General features: G+C 53.7%; 2 protein-coding genes across 10 annotated transcripts in view; both read left to right on the top strand.

The window, feature by feature from the left end:
- BRD4 (bromodomain containing 4) overlaps window positions 1-5,317 on the top strand; it is a 76,939-nt gene extending 71,622 nt beyond the window's left edge. For 6 of the 7 annotated variants that reach the window (XM_036233874.1, XM_036233878.1, XM_036233877.1 and 3 more), the window contains 5 exons: window positions 2,196-2,576; window positions 2,691-2,821; window positions 2,917-3,122; window positions 3,200-3,434; window positions 3,732-5,317. In XM_036233874.1, coding sequence (XP_036089767.1) covers window positions 2,196-2,576; window positions 2,691-2,821; window positions 2,917-3,122; window positions 3,200-3,434; window positions 3,732-3,800 — 1,022 coding nt within the window. In that variant the 3' untranslated portion in view covers window positions 3,801-5,317. The remainder of the gene's footprint in view (window positions 1-2,195; window positions 2,577-2,690; window positions 2,822-2,916; window positions 3,123-3,199; window positions 3,435-3,731) is intronic. The other variant, XM_016157685.2, reaches the window with a different exon arrangement.
- Window positions 5,318-7,251: 1,934 nt separating this feature from the next.
- EPHX3 (epoxide hydrolase 3) lies at window positions 7,252-11,825 on the top strand. Of its 3 annotated transcripts, none has more exons than XM_016157686.2 (8): window positions 7,252-7,708; window positions 8,425-8,813; window positions 8,983-9,068; window positions 9,434-9,591; window positions 9,686-9,814; window positions 10,724-10,827; window positions 10,922-11,058; window positions 11,156-11,825. In XM_016157686.2, the coding sequence occupies exons 1-8, from the start codon at window positions 7,570-7,572 to the stop codon at window positions 11,379-11,381; spliced, it is 1,368 nt and encodes a 455-aa protein (XP_016013172.2). In that variant the 5' UTR covers window positions 7,252-7,569; the 3' UTR covers window positions 11,382-11,825. The 3 variants fall into 3 exon arrangements, with proteins under 3 accessions (XP_016013172.2, XP_016013173.2, XP_036089773.1); XM_016157687.2 differs by having other exon boundaries at window positions 7,276-7,702; XM_036233880.1 differs by lacking the exon at window positions 7,252-7,708 and adding an exon at window positions 7,739-8,004.
- Window positions 11,826-12,951: the final 1,126 nt, after the last annotated feature.

The following is a 12,951-nucleotide window of genomic DNA, read 5'->3' as shown; positions in this document are numbered from 1 at the left end:
CTTTCTGAAGGTGGTGACCAGAAGATGAGCAAGAGCTAGTTTAACAAACAGTGAAGGGTGAGGTCCAGGCAGGGGCAGGTCTGGGCAATGAGAGCTGTTTAATAACCTGCAGGAACTGGTACTCTTCTTTCAGTACCATGAGGCCTACTTGGTAGAGTCAGGACTGTGTCAGAGGGAATTTGGCTGAAGCTCAAAGGCAGTATAGTACCTTATTTGCCCAGGAGCCATTCCCATCTCCCACCTGGTTCAGGCTGCCATTTTTTACCTAAACAGCCTTGGTCAGGCCATGCCTTTTTGCCTCTCCTGGGCATTTGCTATCAGACATTCTGGTTGGCCCCAGTAGGGGAACGTAGCAGTCAATGCCTCCTGGTGTGGTGAAGTGTGAGGGTCGGGGTGAGGTCCCTGGACTTGGCAGTGTAGACAGCTGCCTGACTTGGAGATGCAGCAGTGCTGCCCACAAATTGAACAACAAGGTTGAGACTTTATGCTGTGACTGTTCCTAAACCTAGCAAAAGCTGCAAGGTGCCAAGTGGATTACTGAATCCCTAGGCCAAGAACAGCTGGCTGTCTGCTCTGGGAAAGACTGGTGCTGGTTTCAGCATCTGCACACCTGTACCTGTTTCCACCCTTGAGTAAGGTCACACTTCCTGTGGAGGGCAGTGATAGGCAGGTGATGAGATACTTTCAGAAAAGCCGGCGGCACTAGGGGACTGACAGGTCACCTCTGGCCCCCTGGGTCAACCTCTCCTTGAGCTTCCTCTGACAGGGATGGTCACAGGGAATGGTGTGGGTTAGAGCCCAGCTAGGGGCTTTGAGTCAAAGGCCAAATTGTTGGGGAGTCCCAGTTGCTCAGATGGCATCCCTAGGTGCTGGGCCAACTTTCAACCTTTTTCTCTGAGCCACTGGGCCCCCCTCTAGGGTGCTGGTGAAGGAAGCCACCAATAAGCAGGCAGTTTCTACAAATCATAAATTTGAGAGCCTACCATAGCTCTCGTCAGCCTCATCAGGCCCTCCCAAAGAAGTCACGCCAGGCAGAAGCCTGTCAGAATCATATGCCTATGGCTAGCTGGCAGGCCTGGAACAGGGTCACTGAGCACCCAGGCCAGCAGAACTAGCCACATGGGGCTGTGTCCAAGGCATAGGGACAGGCTGGTCCTTGCCACCATGTCATCTTTGAACAGTTTTTTTTGGATCTGGAGAAAATGCAAGGGGGTCCATTGCGGTCAGCTCCAGACCCACTAAAATGGGCACCGCTGTCCAGGGGATGTGTGGAGGCCCCAACGGAGTCTGTGCTGGCAGATGGCAGCTGGTAGTAGGCCTGGAGGAGGTCAATGGAAGGGCCAGTACACACAGCCTGATTAGGTGATTCAACGTGAGGCATGAGGCAGGATCCAGGAGCACAGGCTCTGCAGAGAGGGGGCTTTCTTTTGTGTACAGTGTGGCTTGTCACATGGTGGAGATACCCAAGACGTGTCAGGGATTCAAACAGGAGGGTGTCCCCTTGCTGAGGTGGATGGAAGAATCGAGGGCAGGACTTGGTGGCTCCTCCAGCTACTATTCCTGAGGGTTGGCCCACTGTAACCTAGTGCTGTTTCCTCACCAATGAAGTTGAGGTGTCAGGCTTTAGTGCTTGGCCAGGCCTTTCCTCGGGGCCAGTAGTAGGGCTTTCCAGGATTCCCTGTATCGCGAGCTTGGACCCTGTGGTTGCCTGTGTCCTTCCAGCCATTGGCTGGATAAAGGTGGATGTGCTCGCCCACTCTTTTGCAAAAACCACAAACCCAGGACCTGTTCTTCCAGCTCTACTGTAGTATAGGCCAGTTCCATGCAAGCCTTAGGCCCCAGGCAGCTGTCCAGACAGGCAGGCAGGCTGAGCCACATGGGGACAGCCAGGAGCCAGGCTGCCTACTCTTTGGGGTTTTTGATATGCCTTGTATTTAACCCAGGCCATGCCGTAGAACCATCTGGAGAGCTTTTCAAAAGTTCTCAGGCTCAGACTCCACCTGGAATCAAATGTATCATGGTCTGCACTTCTCAAATCTTCTGATGATTCTGACACTTGGGCATCGAACAGCAGGACTGAGTGTGTGGCTTCACAAAGCCCTCTACTTGCTGAGCTCGGGGCCTGACTAAGCCAGGCCTAGGGCCAGTGGCCTCCATATCAATCCCACTGACAAACTTCTTGTCCCCTCTCCTAGGTCACCTCCGTGAAGCCCCCTCCCCGCTTATGATACATTCCCCCCAGATGCAACAGTTCCAGAGCCTGACCCACCAATCACCACCCCAGCAAAGTGTCCAGCCGAAGAAGCAGGTAAAGAGCAGGGCTGGGCCTCGGCCCCCAGGGCCAGGCACGGGCCAGGGCCAAGGCCGCCCTCCCACCTCACCAGCCACCGTGCCTGTGCTGTCCCAGGAGCTGCGTGTAGCCTCCGTGGTCCAGTCCCAGCCCCAGCCCCTTGTGGTGGTGAAGGAGGAGAAGATCCACTCGCCCATCATCCGCAGTGAGCCCTTCAGCCCCTCGCTGCGGCCAGAGCCCCCAAAGCACCCGGAGAGCATCAAGGCCCCCGTCCACCTGCCCCAGCGTGAGTGCCCCCTCCACCCCCAACCAGGGTTGGATGTGAGCTCTCTATGGGCTGGCCAGCCAACCATGCCTGCCTAGTTCAGGAACCCAGGCCCACAGGCTGTTTGTATTCCAGGACCTGAGATGAAGCCTGTGGACGTCGGGAGGCCTGTGATCCGGCCCCCTGAGCAGAATGCACCCCCGCCAGGGGTCCCCGACAAGGATAAACAGAAACAAGAGCCGAAGACACCAGTGGCACCCAAAAAGGTAGGGACCATGGGCCCACAAGTGTACCTCACCCCAAAAAGTGTTCACATAATAGCAGGGCCTCTCACCCACCCAGTGGTCTCTCTGCCTTGCAGGACCTCAAAATAAAAAACATGGGTTCCTGGGCTAGCCTGGTGCAGAAGCACCCCACCACCCCATCCTCCACAGCCAAGTCATCAAGTGACAGTTTTGAACAGTTCCGCCGTGCTGCCCGGGAGAAGGAGGAACGTGAGAAGGCCCTGAAGGCACAGGCCGAGCATGCAGAGAAGGAGAAGGAGCGGCTGCGGCAGGAGCGCATGAGGTGGGCGGGGGCTCTGCGGGCAGGGGCTCCTGGGGCGCCCTGGACACTAGGCTGACCTGGAGCCCTGCTCTGCTCAGGAGTCGAGAAGATGAGGACGCGCTGGAACAGGCGCGGCGAGCCCATGAGGAGGCGCGCCGGCGCCAGGAGCAGCAGCAGCAGCGGCAGGAGCAACAGCAGCAACAGCAGCAACAGGCAGCCGCCGTGGCTGCTGCCGCCGCTCCCCAGGCCCAGAGCTCCCAGCCCCAGTCCGTGCTGGACCAGCAGCGGGAACTGGCCCGAAAGCGGGAGCAGGAGCGAAGGCGCCGGGAAGCGGTGAGTCAGGGTCCCTAGTGGGGACCCCTAAGGGCAGGGGTCCAGCCCTGGAGGAGGTGGGGAAGGGGACCCTGAACCCAGAGGGGTAGGGGCATCACTCTCCAAGAGGTGGGCAGGCAGAGAGCGTGTTGGGTGGGTGCCTGGAGCTTGTCCACACTTGCTGGCTCTGGGCTCTGAGGTAGCTCAGTCCTAGTGCTGAGCAGGCACAGTGCTCTGAGGGAGCAGCGGATACTGGAGCGGGGTGGAAAGAAACAAGGGCTTCTCATTCCCTGACTCCCTCCTTCCTCTCCCCTCCAGATGGCAGCTACCATTGACATGAATTTCCAGAGTGACCTGTTGTCAATATTTGAAGAAAATCTTTTCTGAGAGCACCTAGGTGACTTCTGACTTTGATTTTCTGGCAAAACGTTGACTCTCCATAGTGTTAGGGGTGACAGTGGAGGCAGTAGTAGAGGCCAGGGTGAGTCTCCAGGCCTGGCCCTTGTGCATGCTACGCCGGGGCAGGCCTGACAGGCAGCTGAGGACCACAGAGCCCATCTGCCTTACAGCCAGCTGAACGTACCACCACCCGCCACCCTTATAGGACGTCAGCTCAGAGCACGTCTCGCCATGAGCAAGTCTCGCCACGAGCAAGTGCCGGCTAGACCCAAGCCTGCGTCCCCGCGTGTGGGCAGAGGCCCTTCTCTCCGCCAAATGTCTATAACAGTATACACAGGACATCGTCGCTGCCGCCACCATGACTGGTTTTCTGTCCCTGAGAACGTGACGTTTATGACGTCCTGCCTGCTGGGAGCCCTTCCGCACACCCTAGCCTCCACAGTCTGCCCCCAGGAGACCAGGGCAGGCCCAAGCAAGCTGGAGGTGGGCGAGGACGCCAGCCCATCCCCTTGTTGGCACTGACTTTGCCTTGAACAGATTCCACCCCTCCCCTCCCCCCACAAGCCTTTAATTGAGAGCCGCTCTCTGTAAGTGTTCGCTTGTGCAAAAGGGAATAATGCCGTGGAGGTGTGTGTGTGTCCATGGCAATCCAGAGCGAGGTGACTGTCACGCACGTGTGGGCTGGCCTTACCCGGTGAGTGAGGCCACCAACCAAAGTCAGTTCTTTCCCACCTGTGTTTCTGGTTTTTTTTTTTTTTTTTTTTCTATATATATATTTTTTTTTTGTTGGATTCTATTTTATTTTTAATTCTCTCTTCTCCAGACACAATGGCACTGCTTTATCTCTGAAATGGTGTGATCTTCTCATTGGGCAGCGGTTACCACCGCGCTGTGGATAGTGTGTGACCGTGGCTGTACAGTATAGTGAAACATAGTTGGCATATCTTTGAAGTTTGTTGGTGACTCCACCAAACTGGTGTAAAAAAAACAAAAAAACAAAAAACCTACACACACACACGCACACATACACACACACACACACACACACACACACACACACAAACCCTGCCTATATTTTACTCAGTTTCAAACTATTAGTCTATTTTTAATTATAAAGCCAGAACACTGCATTTTCTTCATCCCCCACCCCCGCCACCCACAATTCGTTGGCTCCTCTGTTTTTCAACGTCAGATCTGTTTGAGTTTTTTAACCAGGAAAAGGAAGGGCCAGGGGACAAGGCAGGTGCTGGGGGCCAAAGACAGAGCCAGAGGCTCCCCACCGGCAACCACCCACCCAGCCAGCAGCCCCTTCTCTCACTTTTTTTTTAATTTTATAATTGGACCCCTTGGTGAGGTTACACGTGCCATGAGAACCCACTCTACACCACAATGCTGGTGCCTCAGTGTTGGCCAAACTCTGGAGTCAGTGACTGGTTTGACTTTCATATGGTGAATATGCATTTCGTCTGTACTGATCATGGAATAAACACATCTCTCTTTTTTAATGCTGGCGTCTCCCTGATATTTCTTTGTGAACCACCTGTTGCCTAGGCTAGTCCTGGAGGTCCCCAGACCCTAGGCCATGTCTATACAAGAACTGCCAGGGGTCACCCAGCCCATCTCCCATGATTTGTCCCTGCCGTCCCAAGCTGAAGCTGTGACAGGGAGCCCAGGTACCCATTCTCCCCTCCTGAGCAGGTGACGTGCTCCAGCAGAACCTGGCCAGACTCCAGACAGTATTCTCCTTCACCCTCTTCCATCTGTCTCCCACTCACCAGGGGACTTGGACCACTTCTCCAAACCTTGCCTGCCTCTACCTAACTCCTTTCATTTAAGCTCAGGGTCAAACAGATATTCTTAAGTGTACATCTCCCCAACTAGGATCCTCACCCCCATACACCGGACACACATTCCTGCACAAGAGATCTCACCAGGTGGCTGCCCTGCCACCCTGCCTGTGTCCCCACTAGTACATCACAATGTAAGGGCAGTACCCAGGAGTGGCCCCTAGGATATAAAACAAAAGTATCATTTACACGTATGCAGACACAGAAACAAACATTTCTAGAACTGTATTAACCCACATCCCCCTTTCTTTTTTAACCAGAAAGGTACTGTGTATTGTGTTTGGGATCTGCCAAACCTCTTGGCTAGGGTGTATTTCAGGCATCCAGGCAGAGACCACCACCACCCCACCAGCCCCTGTCACTGCACATCCCCCTCACCCCAGACACTTCCTCATAAACCACTGTGCTGGTTCAAGTGTGACTTAAAATTTTGGTTCCTTGGGGCTTTCATCTTGTTCCACCCCTTTGTTTATATTGTGTTTTGTTGCAAAACTTCCCCAGGCCAGGTCCGACTATTTAGCTGGAGAAATGATTTTGTCTACACCTTCTTTCTAAAGAGTGAACTCTGCCATGGCCCTCTCCACACCTCCCTCATAGGTGTTTCTCTAACTGGGTTGTAATTAAACTTGGATCTACTATTTAATTTCTCTGGCCATTTCCCAATCCCTCCCACAGTACTAGAAATCTTAGTCCTATACAAGAGTGAGAGGTGTGTACAAGCCCCCATTGTACTGTATGCACGGATCGCTTGGCCAATAATTATGTCAGTGAACCTGAGACTTGTATTAAACACTTTAGACATTTGTAGAAGGGAATTCGTAGACTTTTCACTTATATACTAAAGTTTTTTTTTTTTTTGTGCAGTTCTCATTGCAAAAATAAACATTTGTACTGAATATAATATTACCGTCCTGTGACTACTGCTGTCTTTGTTTGAGGGTAAAGCTAGGGTGTGTGTGTGTGGGGGGGGGGTGTCAGTGTTGTATAGGAGGTTCCCAGATGCCCACCAGCCATGCAGCCAGATTAGAGAATTCAGGAGGGATACCAAGGCCATCAAGTGGTCAGAAAATTGATTTGATATAAAATCAAATACAGCGTAAAAGAAACCAAAGGTATGAGACAGGCTAATCGTGCAAGAAAAGAAAGGTAAGTGCAGGGAGAACAAACGTTTGTACAATAACAGGCAGTGTAATCATAGATGGCTAGTGGACTAAGTGCATTGTTCACTGATGCAGAACTACATAACCACTATTCTTTAGCAACCCAGGGGCTTAATTATGGTTCTAGCATAGTACATTGTTTAGCAGCATTGATGATACAAAGGTAAGATTAACAGTGGAAGGTGAAAGGGAGGGTGGGAGGTGACAAAAAGGGATGAATCGAGTGTTTCAAGTTAGAAGAACCGATAGAAAAACTACAAATGGATACAGCATGTCCAGTCGTGGGGACATGACCCAGTCAATGACTAATACCCAAATTGGTAATCAAGAATTAGGCAAGTACAAACTAAAAGCATTCCCATGGTGGCCACCAGGTGAAAGGAGAGGTAGAATCCAAGGTAGCTGCTTTGCTCTTTAAGTCCTGCATTGCTGTTTAGCCAAATATGACTTTAGGGCAAATAACTTGATCCCCGAATTACAGGTTCGTAGTCGGTAATACAATGATGTGAATAATAGCACCTACAGTTAGTAGAGTTATAAGGGTTAAATGATGACCATGAAATGTTCAGGACCTTGGGGGAAGGATGCAAAACATGAGGGGGAAGAAACCTCTATCCTGGACCGGCCCAGCTTCCTCTTTTGGCCACACCCCCAGTGACTCAACCTGCCCAGTCCTCCTAGGAGTTAGTCTCCCAGCTGCCACTGGCCGCCACCGGAGGAGCCCCGGACTCAACACCTGCTGATTGGTCCATGGGGGAACCTGTCGCCTACACGTCAATGACTGCTGCTGTCCAATTAAAGCTCTGCAAGGGCGGCCCGCTGGGCCAACTGGAGGCCGGTCCCGGGTCAAGGCCTCAGGACCCGCCGTTGGAACCAGGACTAGGTGAAGGTGCTGCTAGGTCTCTTGGAGCCACGCCGAGGGGAGGGTCGCGCGTCCTAGGGCAAAAAAGCTCCGGAGAGGCGGCGGCTGGGGCTCCTGAGACCTTGGGCCGCCGCGACAATCGTCCGCGCTTCCCTCCTAAACCCAGCTGTGTCGCTGCATGTCCCCCTCCTTCCGCTTCCGGGCCTGCTCAACCTGCTGCATTAGGTTCTAGCCCCGCCTCCTCGTTTCATTGGCCCGGATCCAGGCCGGCCTCCAGCTCATTGGCCCAGCCCAGGCCTCTCCCTCGGACCTTCTCCACCCTCGTAAGGCACGCTCCACTCTTACAAAGCTCCTGGGCCAAGTTGGGTCCACCCTTCCAGCTCATAGGCCGCACCTATCCTTGAATGCCCCGCCCCTTCGCTCCAAGCTCCTCCCATTTTACCCAGGGCGCCCCCTCTTCCTTGGTTTAGGACCTTATTTCCATCTAGACTTTAGACCTCCACCCACCTGCTGCGGGAGTACTACTAGACCACGCCTCTTTCTTAAGCCCCGCCCTCCTTTTAGCCCCTGGTACCCCTTCTCCACAAGGCTCCTCCCTACCCACCGAAGCCTTATCCTCGCAGGCTCCACCCCCTCATCCTAGCCTGTCTCCCTGTGGCCGTCGCGCCCAAGTGTTTACCTGGCAGTCGGGTAAGTCGTGTGTGGTGACGGTTTTGGTCTGAGACTCCCACCCCTTCTCCCAGCGCGTTCCGGAATCCTCGACGGCACGGAGGGACCCAAGGCCAAAGGCGGTGGGCCCCGCAGTCCGGAACCCACCTTGCCACTGCCGCTTGTGCCCCGGGCGGCCCAGACCCCCGACGGCAGCACAGTCGTCTCGGGACGCAGCAACATGCCGGAGCTAGTGGTGACAGCGCTACTGGCGCCGTCGCGTCTCACTCTGAAGCTGCTGCGCGCCTTCATGTGGAGCCTGGTGTTCTCAGCGGCGCTGGTGGTCGCAGCCGTCTACGGCTCCATCGCGCTCACGCACGTGTTGTGCCGGCCCAGGCGCGGCTGCTGCGGGCGCCCCCGGCGCATCCCACCCGCCTGCTTGAGCGACCCCGCGCTGGGCGAACACTGCTTCCTGACTCTCAAGGTGAGTGCACTGGGCGCCATCACAGCTGCGAGGGTCGAGCAGCCTAGGAGGCGGGACCCGATCGCGTTGAGCAGAAACCAAATGATTGAAATCAAATCTGGGTCGGCACAAGGCCTGGTGATTCAAGCCTAGGAGGCGTTCCCCAGTTCTCAGACTGTGCCTTCCCTAGAGCTCCGGCATACGCCTGCACTATGTCTCCGCTGGACGTGGCAATGGACCCCTCATGCTGTTTCTGCACGGCTTCCCTGAAAATTGGTATGACTGAGGCCCTGGGACTTGAGTGCAAAGGGGTGGGTGGAGGTGGAGCTTGGACTAGCACAGCACCCAGGAGGCCCAATGAGTGCTGAGTATACTGGGGGCACAAAGGTATAAGGCCCAGATGGGGTGGTCTGGGACAGGGGTCTATATGAGGACACACAGGGACAGAGGACCTAAGGGATGGGGGACAAGAGGGATCGATGTTGGCACTGTCCAGGATGCAGGGCTCAATGACCTCATCTAGGGCCTGGGATTCCCCAGCCTCTTTTCTGGGAAGTCTAGAGCAGGAAGGTGAAGTCACCAAAGGGTGGAGGTGCAGCTTGGGGACCCTGATTCAATCTCTCCTTCTGCCTACCCAACAGGTTCTCCTGGCGCTACCAGCTCCAGGAGTTCCAGAGCCGCTTCCATGTGGTGGCTGTAGACATGCGTGGATATGGCTCCTCTGATGCACCAAAAGATGTGGACTGTTACACTATTGACCTGCTGACGGCAGACATACAGGATGTCATCCTGGGCCTGGGTGGGGACCTGTTCCTATCCCAGGCATGGCCTCCCCTACCGCTGACTGCCCTCTAACTGGTATCTCACTTACTCCAGTTCCTCTGATCCCCCAGGTTACTCCAAGTGCATCCTCGTGTCCCATGACTGGGGTGCACTCCTAGCCTGGAATTTCTCCATCTACTACCCATCCCTGGTCGACCGGATGGTGGTGGTCAGTGCTGCCCCCATGTCAGTGTACCAAGGTGTGTCAGGGGGGCCGGGACACTGGATGTGCCTGTGTAAAGGGATGTGTGTTTGTGTCTGTACTTCTCCATCTACCAGTCAACATTCCAGGGGCGGGGGCTCCAGCAGTGAACCTGGGTCCCTTCCCCAGCAGCACTCCCAATTTACAATTATTGACAATACACTTAGGAGTAACTCACATTTTTTGACCACTTACAGGTAACAATTGCTCTCACAAGGAGCCTAAAACAATAAATAACCTACGCAAGCCTCCTAGGCTCATGAAAGTGTTATTATCCCCATGGTCTAGTTGGGGAAAATGAGATGTTAAATGGCTGTCTTCTAGCAGTGAAGACGTAGGTAACTAAATAACTACAATAGCATGAGAGGCCATCTCTGGCTACCCAATGTTTATCACATCACCTGATTTTAATTCCCAGCATTGTAATCCTAGCTGTATGCTTGTTCTCTATCCCTATCTCTATCTCTTTTTCTTTTTGTTGTTGTTTCTTGTCTGTCCCCATCTCTAGACTGTCATCTCCCTGAGGACAAGGGAGTTTTGTCTGTCCTATTCATTGCTGGGTCTTCAGGGTCTAGAATAGGACCTGGCACACAGTAGGTGCTCAATAAATGTGTTGAATGAAGCAGGGGAAATACATCCAGGCCTGGGCAGGGGAAGCACACCAGTGGCTGTGGGGGCTCTCGTGAGTGCAGGGGGAGGTCCCCCCATTCTGTGGATACAGTGATTAAGCATCAGGAAGGGAAGCAGGGCGAGGGGAGACATCATGTGTCCTCCCAGACTCAAGCAGGCAGCAGTGGCATGCCTGAGTGTCGGCACTTCTGTATGCCTGACCTGGGTATATATGGGGGTGCAGGAGTGTGGGGCCACCCCAGGCCCAGGCTTCATATCTGCTATCCTCTCTCCTCAGACTATGCAATGCGCCACATTGGACAGTTATTCCGTTCCAACTATGTGTTCCTGTTCCAGCTTCCCTGGCTGCCCGAGAAGTTGCTATCCATGTCTGACTTCCAGGTACGGTAGGGTGAAGGCCCAGGGATGGGTGGACGGCAGTTGGTTGGGACTGGGTAGGCTGAGCACTGAAGCCAGAGCCCTGCTGTGTGTCCAGATCCTCAAGACCACCCTCACCCACCGCAAGACGGGTATCCCACACTTGAGCCCTAGTGAACTCGATGCCTTCCTTTATGACTTCTCACAGCCCGGTGGCCTCACTGGGCCCCTCAATTACTACCGAAACATCTTCAGGTGAGACCAGACCCAGGCAGAAGCTCAGGGGAGTTGGTAGGGCAGGGAATGGGTGTGGGCAGCCATCGTTCTGCCTGTCTATCTATCTTGGCTACAGGAACTTCCCCCTGGAGCCCCAGGAGCTGGCCACTCCCACCCTGCTGCTGTGGGGAAAGAAGGACCCTTACTTCGACCAGGGGCTGGTGGGGGCCATCAGCAGCCGCTTTGTGCCTGGCCGACTGGAGGCTCACATACTGCCAGACATGGGACACTGGATTCCACAGAGCCACCCTAAGGAAATGCATGAGTACATGTGGGCCTTCTTGCAAGACCTGCTGGACTAGTGGCCCTCGCTCACTGGCCTGCATGCATCTGCGGGTCCACACAGCGTACATACACAGGTAGTCTCTTGGATTGTACACAGACATGAAACTCCTAGGTCACATACAAGTGCATCAGTGGGTGTCCTTGGGAACACCAAGCCATATGCTCGCACACAGGCGTGAGCATGTGTATGTGTGAGCGAGCACTTTGACCCCAGGGGACCAGGGACACCTCCATGGAGCTAGATGTGGAGTATTCTATCCATCCCTTCCCCAGGGCCCTAGTCTTGACAAAGTTGCCCTCCCCCATCCAAACCATAACTCTGACTTTTCTGTCCCTGGATTCTACCTCCAGTTCTGGGTCTTTAGCTAAATGTTGCTTTGTCCAATACATTACTGTTAGCCACATATGACTACTTCCATTTAATTTCAAATTAATTAAAATGAAATATGATTTAAAAATCAGTTCCTCAGTCACACTACCCATCTTTCAAGGGCATCAGCATAAAACGTTCTATTGGACTATGCTGATAAGGGTGTTCCTTGCCTGGCTCCTGACCACCTCATCAAGTCATCAAGGGAGGACTTGCCTGGGCAGGCAGGTGGATGTCTAGCCCCTTCTCCATCCAGGCCCTGGGCAGCTCGCTCCCATGATCTCCCTCCCAGCAGTGATTCCAGGCCTTGTAAGGTCAAGTTCTCTCACAGCAGCCTGGGAAAGATCCCTGGGATCCTGTCTCGGATCCATGGGAAAACAGTTTTCAGTTCCTTTAGGATATGTGAGATTCTGGATGTGGCATGGGAAGGGACTAGCTTCCTGAATGGCCATGTGGCGTCCGAGGCCTGCCTCTCCAGCTCCTGGGAATCATTTGCTCCAAATTCACAATTTCTGTTGATTCTTTCTGGGTGCCCAGGCTCCAGCCTCCAAATGAAGGTGATATAAGTCAGGGGTGGACCACCCCACCCCAGGCTAGTCACAGCATCAAATTTTATCTTGTTAGCTTTTGCCTTGCCTTTGGGGACAGTGTCATGACCTGCAAGGTGATGAATCTCTCTGGAGACACAGCAGACCTCAGAAATACATTCTCATCTGTGGGATGGGCCTGCCTGGCCAAAGCTTGCCTGCTGGTCAATCCCCTTCTGCCCTCCCTTGTTCCCAATATAACATCTCTTCACTCATATGTGTCAGGCACTGTTCTAGGCGCTGGGGATAGAGGAACAAGAACACACAGCTCCATTCTGGACTTAACAGAGAAGAGGTATCAGAACTATGTGAGTGTGAGAGGGGATTCGGGAAAGCTTTTTTTTTTTTTTTTTTTTTTTTTTTTTTTTGCTAGGGACCACACTTTCCGGGAGTGGGGAGAAGTAAATAGGAAGGTAGGAATATGCCCTAGCTATTGGAGTAACAATATGGAGATGAGTGGCTACTGGGGCAGAGTGAGGGAGGGGGCAACCAGACCAAGGAGTCTGGAGTTTGGACTGGATTCTTACGAGAAGCCAGGAAGGGTTTTCAGCAGGGGAGGGACATGGCTTGCATTCTGAAAAGCTCCCTGTGGTAGATGGACAGTCCTACGCAAGAGTGTGAGCAGGCAGA

The sequence above is a fragment of the Rousettus aegyptiacus genome, unplaced genomic scaffold, assembly GCF_014176215.1.
Source record: "Rousettus aegyptiacus isolate mRouAeg1 unplaced genomic scaffold, mRouAeg1.p scaffold_m13_p_16, whole genome shotgun sequence".
Taxonomy (NCBI): Eukaryota; Metazoa; Chordata; class Mammalia; order Chiroptera; family Pteropodidae; genus Rousettus; species Rousettus aegyptiacus.
Note: the sequence above shows the minus strand (reverse complement) of the source record. Positions and strands in the feature narration are given on the sequence as shown.